General features: G+C 35.7%; 1 protein-coding gene across 10 annotated transcripts in view; it reads left to right on the forward strand.

Moving 5' to 3' along the window:
* LOC117416670 (netrin-G1-like) overlaps positions 1–17,653 on the forward strand; it is a 101,944-nt gene that overhangs the window by 44,499 nt on the left and 39,792 nt on the right. For all 10 annotated transcript variants that reach the window (XM_059034878.1, XM_059034877.1, XM_059034879.1 and 7 more), the window contains exon 3: positions 4,013–4,656. In XM_059034878.1, coding sequence (XP_058890861.1) covers positions 4,013–4,656 — 644 coding nt within the window. The remainder of the gene's footprint in view (positions 1–4,012; positions 4,657–17,653) is intronic.

Genomic DNA, 17,653 nt, shown 5'->3' on the forward strand with positions numbered 1-17,653 from the left:
ATCTTCCAATATTCATGCTGCCGCGAGGTTAAGCCCCTCTGTCTTTGTTGCTGAGTGAAAAAAGTCCACAAGGTGTTAGCTTGTGCAGGAAGAGAGATTGAAAACCAGCAACAGCTTCAATCAAGTCCTGTGCCGGAGAGAAATCTTTCTGAGCAGGCAAGGTCTCATTTGAGTAAGAGCAATCAGATGAACCCTCGCCTGATTTGGGAGGGGGTGGGTGGAATGAAATAGGCTTTCTTAAACTAACTTTGCTCCTAATAGCCATATTGTAACTCATACTGTCAAATGTTTGATTTTCAAAGGAAGCTGTTTTTTTTACATGTAAAGAATGATTTATACATAGAAATAGATCACATAACAAGCTGTCTTCAGACTGCATTGTATAAGTTATTGATTCCACATGGGAGAGCCTCCTTTTTTAATCCAGGGCAATATTAACTGTAACTGGGGGCTATGTTTGCAAAGAATATAAAGTATATTTGCATTCATTACAAATCTGATATTATGCCAATAAGTAATATCCTCTTAGTATTTCCTCTTGAGATCTCTGCTGTCCATAGAATGTATTTTTAGTGAACAGTACTACAATATTAAGAAACCTGTGTTTTTCCTTAGACATATCTGTCACATGAGTTGGATATGTTTGGTTTGTTAGATCAATGTCAACCATTTCTGTCAGTGGACAGTAAATGTATATTCCCTAGTTACATCTTCTATCTATGATCATGTAATCTGGAGGCTAGAACTGTCAATCTATGAACCATCTCTTTTTTATTTAAAAAAATGGGTCTAATAAAATACCAATTATGAGAACAAAAGTATCTTGTTTTCATGATATATACATCAGTAGAATGACAGGAAGTATTAAGTTGATTTACAAATTGTATTTTTTCAAACCAAAAAGCATTTAAATTCAAATTTAAAGAAAACCTCTCGAGGTATTGAAAAACTTTTTTAAAAATTGCTAATTGATGCAAAGCGGTGACTGACAATTAAAAAGGAAAGGGGTTATGAAAGTACTTTAACAGAAAAAGTGCACGTCACGTTCTGAAAAGAAAGTACAAATCACGTCAATACCGTAATTAGTAAAAGCAGGAGGAAACAAACCATTAAGAATTTCTCAAAGGCTTCGTGAAATCAGAAATGTCACATTGTGTGAGGGTGGGAGCTATATCATTTGTAATGTGGCTTTTATGATTAGCTAGTGAAATTACCTGGAACGTTTTTATTGGGGATGACAACTGCAGGATTATCACAGCTCACTGGCTTCCTGAGAAATTTTAACTTAGACCCCTTCTCATTTCATCAATGACATACAATATTGGATTCATCTCAGATGTTTTTGGGAAAAGACATAATTAGTTGCAATTTAGTGTGACCTTTATGCCTAAATAGCTTCACCATCTATAAACTACATGGCTTCATCTGATTCCTTGTCTGCGTGGATAAAATTAGGATTAATAGGAACAGATTCTATAATTACAGTCTGGGCTACAGCACTACCGTTGCCAATTATTATAATGTTCCACAAACCATTAATCTCCTAATAGAGCACTCAGTGCTGTAAAATAAAACGGAACATTCCCATTGATTTTCAATGGCTATCTGCAGTACTTTTCTGAAGGCTCCAGATTAGAATGGCCAGCAAGCGTATTGATCTTCACACAGCAGTGTTTTGTTGTTAAATCAGTACTAGGGTAGGCTCTAATGAAAGGTTCTGCCCTTTGTGTTAGTATCTATCCACCATGACAGCACGGCATTAAGCTGCGTAATTCTGTGCCTGATTGAAGAAATCAATAGAAATATATCCTTGTCTGATAAAGAAAAGTTTCTCTGTGTTTCGCTGGTAATCATCCGATATCATATGAGTTACTTAAGCAGTCAGGATAGAGTCAAATTCCTTTTAGTCAATAGCATCTTAAGAAGGAAATATGTGTTACTGTCCAGAAGTTTAAAAAGGCAAAAACCCATAAATGATGTATGTAAATATATTATAGTTAGCCATCAAATATTACTGTATATACAGCCACATACTAGTAAGTACATGGTTCCCCACAGGTCAGGCATTATAGGTAATATCACATATTATGCCGATTTAGTATGTCCTTTGTTCAATCAGGCAGCCACACTCCATTGACTCCATATGCACGACTCATCAAAATGATCTGAATTTGAACTGAACAGAGGGACAACCAATATCACAATTATGCCTGTGATGCCTGACCTATGGGACACCCGGCAACATATTTATTGGTAGTCAAATCATTAGTATAAAAATACTTTTCCTGTGTACTAAAGTGGTAGTGGATAAGGCCAATACACTATCTAAATGAATAAATTAGCCCCCCAAAAATGACCTCTATTCAATTACAAAGAAGCAACAGCTAATTTAAAGAAAGCCACTTAAAACTGCAGTATCCAAGACGAAAGAAGAGTAATAAGAACACAGTAGCTCACGACAAGTACGTACTGTAGATACCCCAAAGCACTGCAGAGCTACGCTTCATTTTCACCTTGCCTTGGAGGACAAAAAAAAGTAAAAGCTTATTATTGCAAGCATTTTTTCTCTACCTTTCTGAACTCCAGTCACCTCAGCATGATTTCAGACAAAGTCGCTGACATCTCCTACCTAATCAACTGGCGGATTATCTTGTCTGATAAATTGGAGCTAGTATCTTGTGAAAAGTCTTTCCAGAAGTACTTCCCTAGCTTGCAGCTAATAGGACATCAGGTGTCTGGATCAAGCCCCAGAGATTGTAGTACATTGTGGTGTAATGATTTGTGGCATACAGTACAAATGTTTTAAAAGAGGGTATTTCTAAGAAGCAAAGTCTAGGCTTGATCAATTTGAGTCAAAAGATAAATGCTGCAAAGTTATTCTTTTCTGCCTATGTATATATTGTGACCCAGCCCTTGACTCAGGCTCATTTGCACCCTTTAAAAGACTGACCCAGACACAGAAATTGAATTTTTAGACTAAACCTTTTTTTTCTAAACTAAAGCCGCTTTCCCAACAAAAGTGCTCTTTTTAATTTTAACCTTTTTTTTTTTTTTTTTTAATTTAGCGCTGTGGCGCAGTTTTATTTACAATAAATCGAAATAAACACACCAAAACAAAAGCCTAACTACTTTACTGAGCACTAACTAAACTTTTTCTTTAGCTGGATGGCTATGCTGTTTACCAGCCACCAAAACACACAGGTGTACACACAGTACATGAAAACTTAGGAACACACAGTACTTCCTTGTATGACCACATGGGTCTCCCCAACACATGCAGCTTTCTCACCCTGGCACACAGCCCTGACTGCAGGGTTTCCAACCCTTTTATGCAGGGCCCTCATTAACTCAATTGAAGCCAGATATTCCTCTCTGGCTCCTCCCCCTACTCTGCCACTATATATATATATATATATATATATATATATATATATATATATATATATATATATATATATATATATATATATATTAGCAGTTAAATAAGAATTATTAGCTTACAAGTATACAATTGTTTTGCATTTTAATCCAGTAACTCAGATAGCAACAGCAATGTGTGTGATGAGCTGTTGTATACTATACTGACTAGTCTTTGTTGGAACAGACATGTATTTATTTAAACTTCCTAATAAGCCTGTCTCATGAAGAAATGGATTAGTGACTTTCACATAATTTGAACATGAATTTGAACTTCTGAGTGTAATTAATGTGATATTTTGTAATGTGATACTTTGTACTGTGATATTTTGTAACAACTGGATAAGGGCGTCTGCTAAAAAATATATTAATAATAATAATAATAATAATAATAATAATAATAATAATAATTGTACAACTGGTTGAGTAATTAGTGTAACCCCAACTTTCCAATCAATAAGCATTTAGGATATTTAAGGAAAGGTTACCTTGCTGCAGTACCTGTGGGGGGATATCTGTATTAAATTACAAATAACAATAAGAGAACTATTCTATATTAAACGTTTTGTTTGTTCCCCCCTTTGTTTTTTTTTAGGAGAATCCCTACATGTGCAATAACGAGTGTGACGCCAACACACCAGAGCTGGCACACCCACCAGAGCTGATGTTCGATTTTGAAGGCAGGAACCCGACAACTTTTTGGCAGTCATCCTCCTGGAAGAAATACCCAAAGCCCCTGTTGGTCAACATCACTCTGTCTTGGAACAAGACCGTTGAGCTTACAGACGATATACTGATAACATTCGAGTCCGGACGTCCAGAGCAAATGGTTCTTGAGAAGTCCCTGGACTACGGCCGATCCTGGCAGCCATACCAGTTTTACGCTACAGACTGCTTAGACGCTTTTACAATGGAGCCGAAAACAGTCCACGATCTCACTCAGCACACCCTGCTGGATATCATTTGTACAGAAGAATACTCCAGAGGATATGTGTGGAAATATGATAAAACAGTTCGCTTTGAGATAAAAGATAGATTTGCGCTTTTCGCTGGACCTCGGCTTCACAATATGGCCTCCCTCTATGGACAGCTTGACACAACCAAGAACTTGAGAGACTTCTTCACAATCACAGACCTCAGGATAAAACTGCTGAGGCCAGCGACAGGAGCAACAATGGTGGATGAGGACAACTTGTCAAGATACTTCTATGCTATATCTGACATAAAGATACAAGGAAGGTAAGACATTTATGGTATTTTGAACTGTACTTCACAGTCTTCTTACTATTTTACTGAATAATTCAACTGAGCTTTATAGTATCTCTCATAAAGGAGTTTATGAGCTAAATATTTTTGGTATGTATGCGCACTAGATGCCTTCCGAATACAGTAAGTTGCTTTCGATACTGTAATACACTACTAATTCTGCATTTTAATGGCCTGATTTCATAGTAATTTTCTTTCAAGATTGTGTTTATACTGTATCATGGACATTTTTTTTCATTTTGCAATCTTATTTTAATTTAGTAGGTATCGCCTGCAAGGAACACAATCTCTAATATAAAGCAAATTAAAGTATTACAAACCCCCCTGCTGTGGGAACAGAAAACCAGCATTGTTGCAGGGGGAAGTGTGATCTGGACTCACTGTTGTTGCCAAACGCTCCTGAATAAATGTTGAGAATTTTATGGGTTAATTTTATGACCCATGGTGTGTGAGTGATTAAAAATGTCAAAAGATGTTTAAAAATATAGTGCTGCAATGTGGACAGCATGGAACATGGCAAAGGTAGCATAATGTGTTTCTTGTAAACTTTACATGCTGTCCCATAACACTTGAAGGGTTTAAGTTAACATTAAATGTATTCGATTCTGACACTTATTTTTATTTAGCTACTGATATATGACAGGCTTCATGGCAAACTATAAATCCCATTGCAACAGTAGCAGTACTTTACAAGAAAAACAATTATACAGGAGTTATACAAAAAAGTGCAGAGAAGAAGACCTAATTGAACAACCTGCTGAAATAATTCATAATTGTCCATTATGTAATAGCGCCGGCCGATAGAGCACCTTTTTTTCCATATACAGCAGTTTCACACTAATTGTTTCATCAGCTCTCTTTAGACACTTAATGCAGTTCAGTGAGAACATAGTTTAATGGCTGCTTGACATGGTTAACAACCTCTCCAGTTCTGGCTTTGATCCTCCAGCAGAATTCTCTCATAATTTCAGATACGGTATGTAATATGAGCTTCCTATATGTGTTTTGTAATAGCTTTTCAGACTAAGGATGTAAAAATGTGCGTTTGAATGTCATCACCTTAGAAGCACATTCAAATGATCTCCCCTTGTGAGCCTATGAGACAAAATGTCCGCTGTTTTTCACACAATTCTGTTTATTTGTTGTTATCTTATTTACTTTCTAAATTAATGCAGTGACCCCAAGGATAATGAATTGGTTCAAAGCTGACACTAATCAAATACAACACATGCAATTTCAGTGAACGGAGCATTGCGTTTTTCAATTTCAATATTTGTCGAGAGAATGACAGTGGAGTGCAATACAAATAGAACCAGACGAATATTCAAATACAAACATGCACGTAAACTGTGAAGCTTTCCCTTCTGTTTCATAAGCTGAGTTGATAACTTCTTAAAGAAGAAAATCAACCTTTTTACTGATTAACAATTTGCAAGTGTACTGTCCTACTGCATCTCCAGCTTAACTAAAGAAAACCCTGCAATTAGAATTCAACAAAGCTGAAGACAATCAAAGCATGATATTGTTCTCTCAAACACTGCGGCAATATTGAATCAGCTCATTTCGAATCTGAAGGAGACTGAATATTTTACAACAGCAATATCACACATGAAAACAGTCCTTTCTAATATATGATTTTAAATAACTAAACATTATTGTAACATGATTGTACAGTACTTTACATTATTATTAATAATAATAATAATAATAATAATAATAATAATACTACAAGTAACAAATGCACTTAAAAGTCACCTTCAAGTTTAAAATCTTTTTCTGAGTGTACACTATACTGTAAGTGAGGTCATCTTAGGTTTATTACAAATATTGCCCCAGCTGTTCACCTTGTTGATTGATAAAGCAGTCTTGTTTCTGCAAAGTGGTGATGCTCTGGTATTAGTCTGATCCTTTGGGAAAGGGTGGCTGCTGAACTACCTTTCTGTCTCACTGGCAGCCAATTCCTGCCGGCATGAAGACGCTGTACTGAGTGCTTCGTAAGGAAGAGGCCACTGGCCGAATGTAGTAATATATCCTAATAATGTGTCTGCAGCATGTAATACATCATTCATCTGTTCAATGGCTTACGAATGGCTTCCTTCTGTGCACATCATGGTACCTATTTTAAATCATGTGAACTACCAGCATGAAGCACACATGCATTTACAGTTTACTTTATCGTGTATAACAGACTGCAAACCAGGCTTACCAGAACGTGTCTTTCACATCTCAGTGACAGTACACTTACCATGTCAGCATGGGATACAAAACAGACTGCAGAAATCACATACTGTAGTATGGTTCTAAGTTAGGTTACAAAAGACACCGTACCCTTCCATCCTCATAGCCTTGCAACTTTTTTCATTATGGTTTTATTATTTCTTATACAAATTTGCACTGATGCCACCCCACATATATATATATATATATATAGATATAAAATATTTTTACAAGGAAATGTAATGAATAGAATGTGCCTGTCAGCTTGGCTTAAAAAGCTCGTTTTTTGGCTTAACTGTAGGCAGTTACAATCCCCTGTACGAGACTGCCACTCTACTCCAGGTTTAACAAGTATAACAAAATAATGTACTGCTTAGGACCTGAATTAAGGTTTAATTGGTTCAATTTAACAATTACTCTTAGTACATGGCTGTATCAAAGACCTTGATATGAAGGGCCACAGTTGCCCACCTCTACTTTACATTGTTACCATAAATTAGTTTTTACATGTTTGTTGTATAACGTGATTTTTATTTGCTTCACAAACAGCAATCTCTCTTTCTATTTATTTAGAACATGCACACATTGGGCTAGCAGAGGGTAGCATAGGCATATAGCCGTGAGGATTTACAAAATTCTACATTTAGTTAATTATCCAAATAGGAAAATGTTATTCCCTCATTTCCCCAAGGTAATAAACGGCTTGTGTTATTTTGTATTTTATGTTAAAGTGTTTACTGTTTTCTCCGAATGACTATTCTCTATACAGTCTTTCTTTCTGCACAGGAAATAGAAGTTCTTAACCTGAAGTACAATTTTAAAAGGCTGCAGGAGCAATTTCCAGCTGGAAAAATCCTGCATAATTTGGTAGATTTCTGTAGCCTTTACAGTATTGTGTAAAAGCCATGAAATCTTAAAAACCGTAATGCTTACAGTGCTATAAGACTGTAAAATATTACAATCATATTACAGACACTAAACTAGGTTTCAAAACTAAACCTACCATATAACACACAATTATTTTCCTGCATCTACTTCTGTTTTCCCTGCAAACACAAAAAATAAAAATTAATAATATTTATGCTGATTATGTATATTTAATTATAGATGACAGTGGCTCCACATACGAGAGATACAAATTGATCTGTAGCATTAAAATACAATTGAAGGATTTATTTATGCAATGTGATAAATAATAGATACACCTGATTGATTAATAAGCATTTGCCAATTGCCTTCCTGCATCAGTAGGCTAAGAGATTTCGAGACAGCAAAATGTATGTGTCTTTCCTAATTACTCTGGAAGAATCTATATAGAATCTTGATTTTTTTTTAAAAATGATCTGATCAATAATAAGTAATTAAAGCAGGAAAAAGCCAGCCAAGGATCCCTTGATTGCGAGCATATAAACACTGTGCATTATGTACAGTGAGGCACCTAACCCTGTGTCAATTAGCTGATGAGAAGTTTTATAAAAAAAACATAGAGGAGGGTTTAGTCTAGTATTTAAATACCACCTTAATAGCTCAAAGCTTAAGCTATCATATAGAAAAAAAAAACAAGTGGTAAAACTTAATAAAGAACAGTATGACACTATAAACTCAGGTTATTGTAAAAACATTATTATTTAAGCTTAGTAATATTCAGGAAGTAAGTGTAACATCCACCCACCACATACCATGCTAGAAAATATAGCATTTCTGATTTATCTTTCCTTAGATATTCTTTTTTCTTTTTTGTATCTTTTGAGTCTTATTTAATACTGTTTGCTACACCAAATGACATTGCAGGCAGACACAGTGGTATATCATCAATAAAGCTTGACCAATGGGTCTTAACCCTGACCACTGCAGGTCCTTGAGGCATTTCCTGGGTAAAGAGAGACTGTTAATTGTGTCAGAGTGTGTGCAGAATGACTTTCACTTGAGCCAGATTAAGGAGGGAGGCCTCTAGAGATGAAATGGTAATGCATTAACACAATGCACCGCCTGATTCTAGACTCAAGGTTTACTGTCTACAAGTAGAAAAGTATTTTTTAGACAGAATTGCTAACTGTTTGCTACAATGCTGAGTTTACACTACTATTTTCTCAGTGTGTTAAAAAAAATTAAAACAAGACAGAAATATTAACAATTAGTTTTCTCTCTTTGAAAAAGGTGGCAGAAATTTTACACAATCTGCCTCACCATGTTTTTAAATAAATTGAGATTAATCTATTGAACAAAGATTGATGATCTTTAAATTGTAGATTACCCGAGCCAGTTTTGCTATGTCTGTTGGATATCATAAGTTACTATTTATCAATCACTGGCAAAAAGGTGATTTGGAAAAAAAGCTATTTCCCCAATTTTCCATACTGCCTCTGGGAATCCAATTCAATTTTCACCAACATTTTGTAGCAAAAAAATAAACAGTGAAAAAATTCAGGCTCGCGGTTTACCAGCAATTCATATATCATTCAGTCCTATCTCAAAAAGACCACATTTTAAAATGACCAATGCTGGAAGACCTGTGCATTCAAATATGCTTTGGAGCATATGATTATATGATTGTGTGTTGGGTGTGGGGGAGTGGGAGGTGGGATTTACAGCACAATATAGATTTTGAAAATGTAGCAGAAAAACTTGAAAAACTAAAATTGTAAGTCGCCCTGGATAAGGCCGTCTGCTAAGAAATAATTAATAATAATAATAATAATAATAATAATAATAATAATAATAACTGTTTGTCTTTTGGGTTTTCACTAATGCCTTCATCAGTGTACACCAAGTGTTAGTCAGCTTGTTATGGTGCTCCATTCAGATTGCTAAAAAAACACGCATACAACTTGGACTGTGGAATTAAAACTGTATGTCTAACAGGATGTCGGCTGGAGCTTTTAACGTTGCTACATCTTCAAGGGTTAGAACTGGTAATGGAAGTGCCTGTTACATTAAGATTCCACCGAAGAGCACCTATAAATTATCAAATGATGATTTGCTTTAATAATAATGATCTATGTTCATCATAGAAAATCGTATATCTTTACAACACAATCAGCAATTTATAATTTTTTTATTCCTTTACATTTACTTTAAAGACATCTGTTTTACTTATCGATCTGCTGTGAGGTGATTCATTGTCCAATTAGGATTCCTACCCGAGTGTTCTTTAATAGCCAGCAGTCTATCTTTTATTTCTTTTGAGGTTGTAAATGGGGCTTGGGAATGCAGGACAGAAAATCTATTTGTGCTAATTCCACATTTTTTTTTTAAATAAGTATTTCTAGATGTGTTTTCATCTCAGCCTCATTTGAGTTTAATAAATGGTGTTTTGTACTATTGCACCATCTAATGTCAGTAAAGAGAATGACTGTTTTTTTTTATTAAAAGTCATGCGATGCGTAAAGTTCTGTAAAAAGTTCTCTATTACTGACCGACGTGCATGATTTTGAAATGTACTCAACCAAAAGGCTTGATAAGTATTAAGAATACTAACTTGGATATATTTCACCTAATGGGTATATTGCAATCGAACAATTAAAAAAGAACAATGGAACACGCTGCTGCTAAACGGTAAGTGCAAGCAAGTCACAGACTCCATTCTGCGTCAATAAAGCTGACCAGTAACAATAAAGAAGTATATGTACTTGAAAATAAAACAAAACTAAAATAATACAGATGTTCACAAAAAAGAGGTTATTAGTGTTGGTATCACCCTTATAAAACCAGTGGTGTAGTCCTAAATCTTAAAGCACCGGAACGCCAATTAAAATATAGATTTCTTTAAAACAAATTATACAAACTCACGTTTTATTTGTACATTGCACTTGAGGGAACATTTAATAGGTAATGCACGTGTCTCGCATGCGACTTTTAGGCTACTCCCCCAGTGCTGCCATATTGATGTTTTTCCAGCCAAAGGTTAATGTTGTCTCTGGTGGTTTGGTTATTTTTTATCATGAATGGTTTTTTTTCTGTTCCTTTAGATTATGTCATCACCAGCGCAGAACTTCAATCACCACGATTCCCTGTAATATTAATACATTTTTTTGTTTTTGAAATGTAAAAAAAGAGCGGTACTGGTATTGTAGGTTATGAGTAGGGGTCTACTTAAATCGCGGTAAATCTACGTATTTTTCACGGGTATGTTGCGGAATAAAATTAGGATTTCGCGGACATTTCGCAGACCTGTTTAAACATTAAATAAACCTAAGTAGACAGTATTTCAGAACACTATAGAGCCTAAAAATAATGGTACTTGCTTCCTTACTAAAAGAGTGCTGGCATTTGTTAAAGGCAGGCATACAGCATCCCCCCGCAGTTGACTTGCCCATACATTGAGACTGCACGTTCTGCATCCACTGAATTGGTTGGAAGTTAAGGCAAAGCTTTGCCAAGCTATACAGATGTGGAAATCGATTCGAAACAGCCCAAAAACTCGGTTACACAAGGGCATTTGGCATACTTTAATAAAGTTAATGTATGCAGTATGTTCGTTGTCATGTTATTTGTCTCATCCAATAATTTATTTTACTGGTACCGAGTCAAAACAAAGAAGACGTGGCTATTCGGGTCTAAAATTCCAACTGTAAGCAGCAGGTTGAAGCAAGGTGGCTGTGCTGGATCGTTTTAGTACCGATTTAACTTGCAGACAGGAATACTTTTTGTCTGGGCTGACTTTCCAGTTTGGTTTCTGAAAGCTGTTTATTTTACGTTCTGTTCAGCAGCCTCTGTGGTAGCCTTTTGTTTAATGTGTGATTCTGAAGCTAAATAGCGATCGATCGTATTTTCTCCAAATACACATTAAGATATGGAAAACAATTACCTGCATGTACAGTTTATTTGGGAAATATCTTGAAACGATCATCAGCCGAAATATACTTTGCTTTTTTTGTCGTCCATTTCTACTATTTTACCTCCAATGCTGAAAACTAGATTTTAGCAACCTAAATCAAAACAATGCAGCACCAACTTTGTCCCACCCCCTACTGCACAGTACTACAGATCACATAAAAGCAGTAAAGACGCACTGATAGGCTGCTTAAAACTTTGTCATTTGAATAGTAAACAAGAATGTTAACTGCTTTGGATAATTTATTTTGTAATTGTTACTTGTGGACGTTTTTTGTTTGTTTGTTTTTTGCTTAAGTGCAATGCACACGGGACGGCAAAGGAATAAAAAAAGCCTATCTACAGAAGGAAGACCCGTAGTTTGCGTCGCTTGCGTTGTGCAATAGTTCATTTAAAGACTTGATGTAGACTTTCTATAGGCAATGTATGTATGTATGTTTGTATGTGTGTATATATATATATATATATATATATATAAATAAAATATATATAAAATAATAAATGAGCTTCAGTGAGTTACAGGAAAATAATTCCGTCTAGGGTTTTCCGAGATGGAATTGTTTTCCTGTAACTCACCGAAGAGGACCATCTATTATTTTTTATAATACATGGATACCCTTGTGATGCTAATATTAAAGAAGACAAGGTTCAGCTGTACAGTTGTTCTTTTTTTAAACGTAGTGTTTCAGTGCTGTACAGACGTTCTATGTCGTTATCCGTTCGTGCTTCAGCTTTATTGGATGATTGCCTTTACCTTGTTTTAATTTCCCGTTCCTCTCTAGTTTCTCTGAGATACGAATGTACCAGCTTTACATCATTTTTTAAAAAAAAAACATATTCTCCTTTTGTTGGTCATTAATGGACATTTCTGTTCAGTGTATGTTGTTGAGTGATTGAAAACGAGACATTTTTGTGTTTGAATTGAAAGCGATGGTCTCAAGGAGTCGAATGGGTCTAAGTTCAAGTAAATTTTGTAGCGGAATTACTACTGTGGTATTATGCCTTTTTTTAACGGATCAGGATGCAAATATAGCCTTCATCTATGTATTTTATATATATATATATATATATATATATATATATATATATATATATATATATATATATATATATATATATATATATATATATATTATTATGTCTGAATCCTAAAAGCCTACATTCCTTCTTAAACTGCAAATCTTTGGAAGACCTTCCATCTGCATCCAGATTTGAAAAGCTGACCTTGACTTCTCTTTGACTTTAGCACACTGATTGCTTTGACATCACTGTACACAGAGCTGACTTTGATCTCTGCATACATATTTCAGAATTAATTTCTTCACCATAAGGCTGTCATGGCCCCATCATTTGCAGTTGGCAGAGAGCTGGATCAGTTTCTTGTTCCGCGGAACTACCTGATCCAGATTCAATAAGCTTGCCTTTACCTCCACATTGAATTATACAGTAAGCTACCTGCCAATCGGAAAGCTCAATTCGCAGGCAGTATTTTTAATTTAGAAGAAATGTTTTGCATCAACATCTTTCATTAACAACATAATTAATTCTTCACTGGAAACCAGACTGTTGTGAGGTAAAAGACCCTTGAGGCTGTGGAAAGCGACATTCACTTTCTCTTTCTTTCTTCTGTATATTCTCAAGCTAAGATTGCTTTGTCGGATACCATACAGACATTTTTTGGAAGAAATTAATTTTATTTGCATTACAATGTGCTATTTAAAAAAAAAAAAAAAAAGGTTGTTAAGCCTAAACAAAAAAATAAATAAAAAAATATCCATGTGAAATGAAATGTAAACAACATAGTACAAGTATACATACGTTATTTAAGATCAGACTGTGGAAGGATTTTGTTCTGTGCAAAGTTTTCTTTCATTTTTCTGCAAGATTAAGAATGTTATTAATGGAAAGCCTCAGAGCTCTTCTCCTTTTAAAGAGCAATTATTCTAGCAGAGAGGTCAAATCTATCTAGTCCTATAAGGAATTATAATAACTGAAGAATGGATCATTGTGAGGTGAAGATATGCAAATGAAGGCAATAAAATAAAATAAAATAATGTTTTCCCTTCTGTACTACTCCGGTGGTCTTTGAAATAGAACAAGTCTTTGCACACCACGCCTGTCTGCTTCCTTGCACTGTGGCAGAAGTGGGATGTACAGCACAGTGTCAAGGAGTGACAGCTGGCACATTTCAATGCTTTACATATGGTTTCTGGCAACATTGAAGAGACTTTAACATTTATTTCTTAAATCAAACTGGACATTTTTTTTTTTTTTTTTTTTTTTTTTACTAATTCAACCAGATGTGTGTCACATTCATACATGTTTCTTGCCAATCATACCTTAGCGTGGATATTGTAAATAACAAATAGATTTGGTAATAATTTATAATCACAGATAAAAGTTACATTTTTGCAGAGATGAAAAATAAACAGAAAAGCTAAACTTACTACTGTAGTTCATAAGCAAGCTACAAATACAAGCTTGTGTATACTGCAGATTCATGTATTGCTTAACTTACGTACCATAGATGGAAACAGTTAATTTTATTTATTTAAATTCTCATGCATATTTTGGAAAGTGAAAATCCATAGTCTCTGGTAACATCACAGCCAAGGCTCCCACGCATCTAATGTCAGATTTCCATCTGCAACGTTAAACCATCCAGTAAAACATTATCTTGTTCCAATTTCAAACTGGGACTGCTGCCAGTAACATCTGCAGTCAGCTATCCAATATTATACAAAAAATGATCAAGGACTTACTTTTAGGCATTACGTTTTTGTATAATTGCCATTGTTTAAATCCAGTCACCAAAAATGTATTCAAACTTTTGGAATACGATTATTAATTGGCACCTCTTCCAGTGTGCCTGCGTGTACAGTATTTATGTGGCAGGTAGTGGTTTGACACCGTCTCTTGGACGATCTTCCATTTACTCCATCAGAGCAAGCTGAATTCTGTTAGCCCGCAATCCTAATTGGGGCTGACAGAGTTCCAGTTCAAGTCAGTTTGTTACTGTGGATGCAAATAGAAAGGAATGATTTAATTTTTATTATTTATTTGTCCCAAAGGAAGACTTAAAGGTTGGTTGAATCAGCTTTATGATATTTTCCCCAAACTAACTAACTACAAGGGTTTTTGATACAGTGATCCTACTTCGCAAATTTCATGTGTTCCTTAAACTTTAAAATAATTCACCATTCAACGATAATTGAATTCTCACTCAAATTCACTCCTTGTCATGTTATAGCAAGTCAGTTTTCTCAAATACAATATACAGTATATGTAGTTTTATAGGATTTTTTTTTTTCTAAAGAGCAAACCCTGATATTCTAACAATTGATCCGAATGGTCTTCACTGTGCATTGGCTGGCTTACATATGGTTGATGTAAGAGAAGGCAAAACAGGATGCAGCTAAAAGCAGTTAAAACTACTATTTTTATTTAAACAGGAACAGCAGTCAAAAGGACGCTCTTTTTAACAACAGGATAAGTAGCTCAGTTAGGCAGTACCAACCACACAACACAACACAACACAACTCCAAGCTGTGTGCAGGTAGCTCATAAATAGAGATCTCTCCCGAGCCGTATTGGCTCACACACACAAGGGCACATTTCCATACGCTGACTGGCGGAACCGAACACAAATCACAATGCAGCCAACAGACCCCTCTCTCATACAAGCTGCACTGTGCAAGTGACACCCTAGGCAGCATGCTAGCACTGCCTAGACACGAAACACGCTTCTGCTCACAGACTCACGCAGGGTGACACACACAAACAGCGGGGAAGACAGGACAGCACACATGCACACCTGTACAGCAACACACAGAAATACACTATTTACAAGAGAAGTAATAGTCCTGGTCCCCCCGCAAGTTCAATGCAGCACACAAAAAGTCCCATTCGGTGGTACTGCTGGACATGGCTACAATATCAAATGGCAAATCTGTTTTGGCTTCTTATAAATCCAAACAGTTATAATCACCACCCCTTTACTAGATGATTAACTCCTAATGCTTGGCTCACTATATCTTTATGGAGGCCATCAACACTCGCGTCTTTGCTTGATATTTATCAACTGTTTGTTATTCCTTAAGGCTAAAATCAAAAGGCAGTGGCATTTATCATCTGTTTGTGTTTTAAGCACCATGCTTCTAAACATTGACAAACTCATTACCATACCATTAACTCAGATCAATGTGGGGTTTAGCTGTCAACTATCTCATGGAGATAAATGGTTGGAAGTGCTTGTGATTTTTCACCTCAGTACTCATTTCATCTGAAAATTGGAGTACTGGAATTGCATTGCGGCATAAGCTAATTTGACTAATTTCTAATGGTGTTGAGAAACTCAGCAGGACTGCACATAACTTTCTAAGTTTGTTTGTTTTTTGTGCCAAAGGGCTTGATCAATTTTACCATTGAAACATGAGCAAGCATAACAGTATTATTATTTTTATTATTTATTTCTTAGCAGATGCCCTTATCCAGGGCGACTTACAATTGTTACAAGATATCACATTATTTTTACATACAGTGACATTATTATTTTTTTTTTTACGCATCATTTTTTACATACAATTACCCATTTATACAGTTGGGTTTTTACTGGAGCAATCTAGGTAAAGTACCTTGCTCAAGGGCACAGCAGCAGTGTCCCCCACCTGGGATTGAACCCGCGACCCTCCGGTCAAGAGTCCAGAGCTCTAACCACTACTCCACATTGCTGCCCAGTAAAGTGGTAGTGTGCAGAAACCTTCTGCCTTACGGGATATTGTCTTAAGCAGTGCAAAGCAGAATAAATGTGCTATTCCCTTATAACTAAAAACTACTTGAAGCAAGTCAGGTTACCAAGATTTAATAAAAAAAATACCTTTGGTGATTTAAAAGAAAGTTGGCATTTCAGATAAGGTAAAGTATACATCCTTTTTTTATTAATCCCAATGGAAGTGTCCTAATATAGAAACGTATTGTAGGGGATTTGTGATAAGTTTCAGGAGACAGGTGGGAGAACCCTGCAATGACAACCTGACAGCAGTGTTTCAGTCATGAGAAACGGGTACATCCACAAAACCTCATACATATTCAGGTCGAGTCTTGCTTTTCTGGTCAATCTTGCATATAATACCAGGTTGCTTTATTATATCTTTCCTCAGATAGACTCAAATCAACTACACCACAAATAACACATCCTGGCAAAAAAAGAAAGCGACACTGTTGATGAAATTATTCTGATTTTAGACATTGATTTTCTTTTTTTTATTATTATTATTCGAATTTAAAATTAGCAGCACTGTTGACATGACATTGTCACTACATTTTTATGTCTCAAGTTGAATTTGGTGTCCTTTGAATGACAAGTCTCCTTCCATGACAGTAGTCTAGAATTCAAATCATCTTGGGGGGAAAAAAAGAAAACAATCTATCCTTGTAAACATCTCTGCCTTAAAGTACCACAAATCTAGAGTGCCACACATAAGAACATTTGAAGGTAAAGCAAGCTTTTTTTTTTTTTTTTTTTTTATAAGTTTTAACATTGTAATTTTACTGTGTGTTTTGGGGTATTTGTATGTCCATTTACAGCAATGGGTGTCCATACAATATACATTAGTCATCACTGTCATCCTTAACCAGCAACAACATTACTCCCTCCCTCCCCCCCCCCCCCACACCCTGCCTGGTTTAGACCGCTTACATGATGACTCTTTTTGTTGACGGATTTAAATGACAAATGCTGTTCCTGACCTCACCTTCACACAGACTTTAATCCTGTTTTGTGCTTGGTTCAGACTTCTGTGATGAGACAACAACCCATTTCACAAACAGATACCATGTAATCAGTCACAGCTGGCTGTCAGCATAACCCCTCGCACAACTGCAGGGGATATTAAATTGCCCCATCTTCAAACCAGTTAGC

Source organism: Acipenser ruthenus, chromosome 12, assembly GCF_902713425.1.
Source record: "Acipenser ruthenus chromosome 12, fAciRut3.2 maternal haplotype, whole genome shotgun sequence".
NCBI classification, from domain to species: Eukaryota; Metazoa; Chordata; class Actinopteri; order Acipenseriformes; family Acipenseridae; genus Acipenser; species Acipenser ruthenus.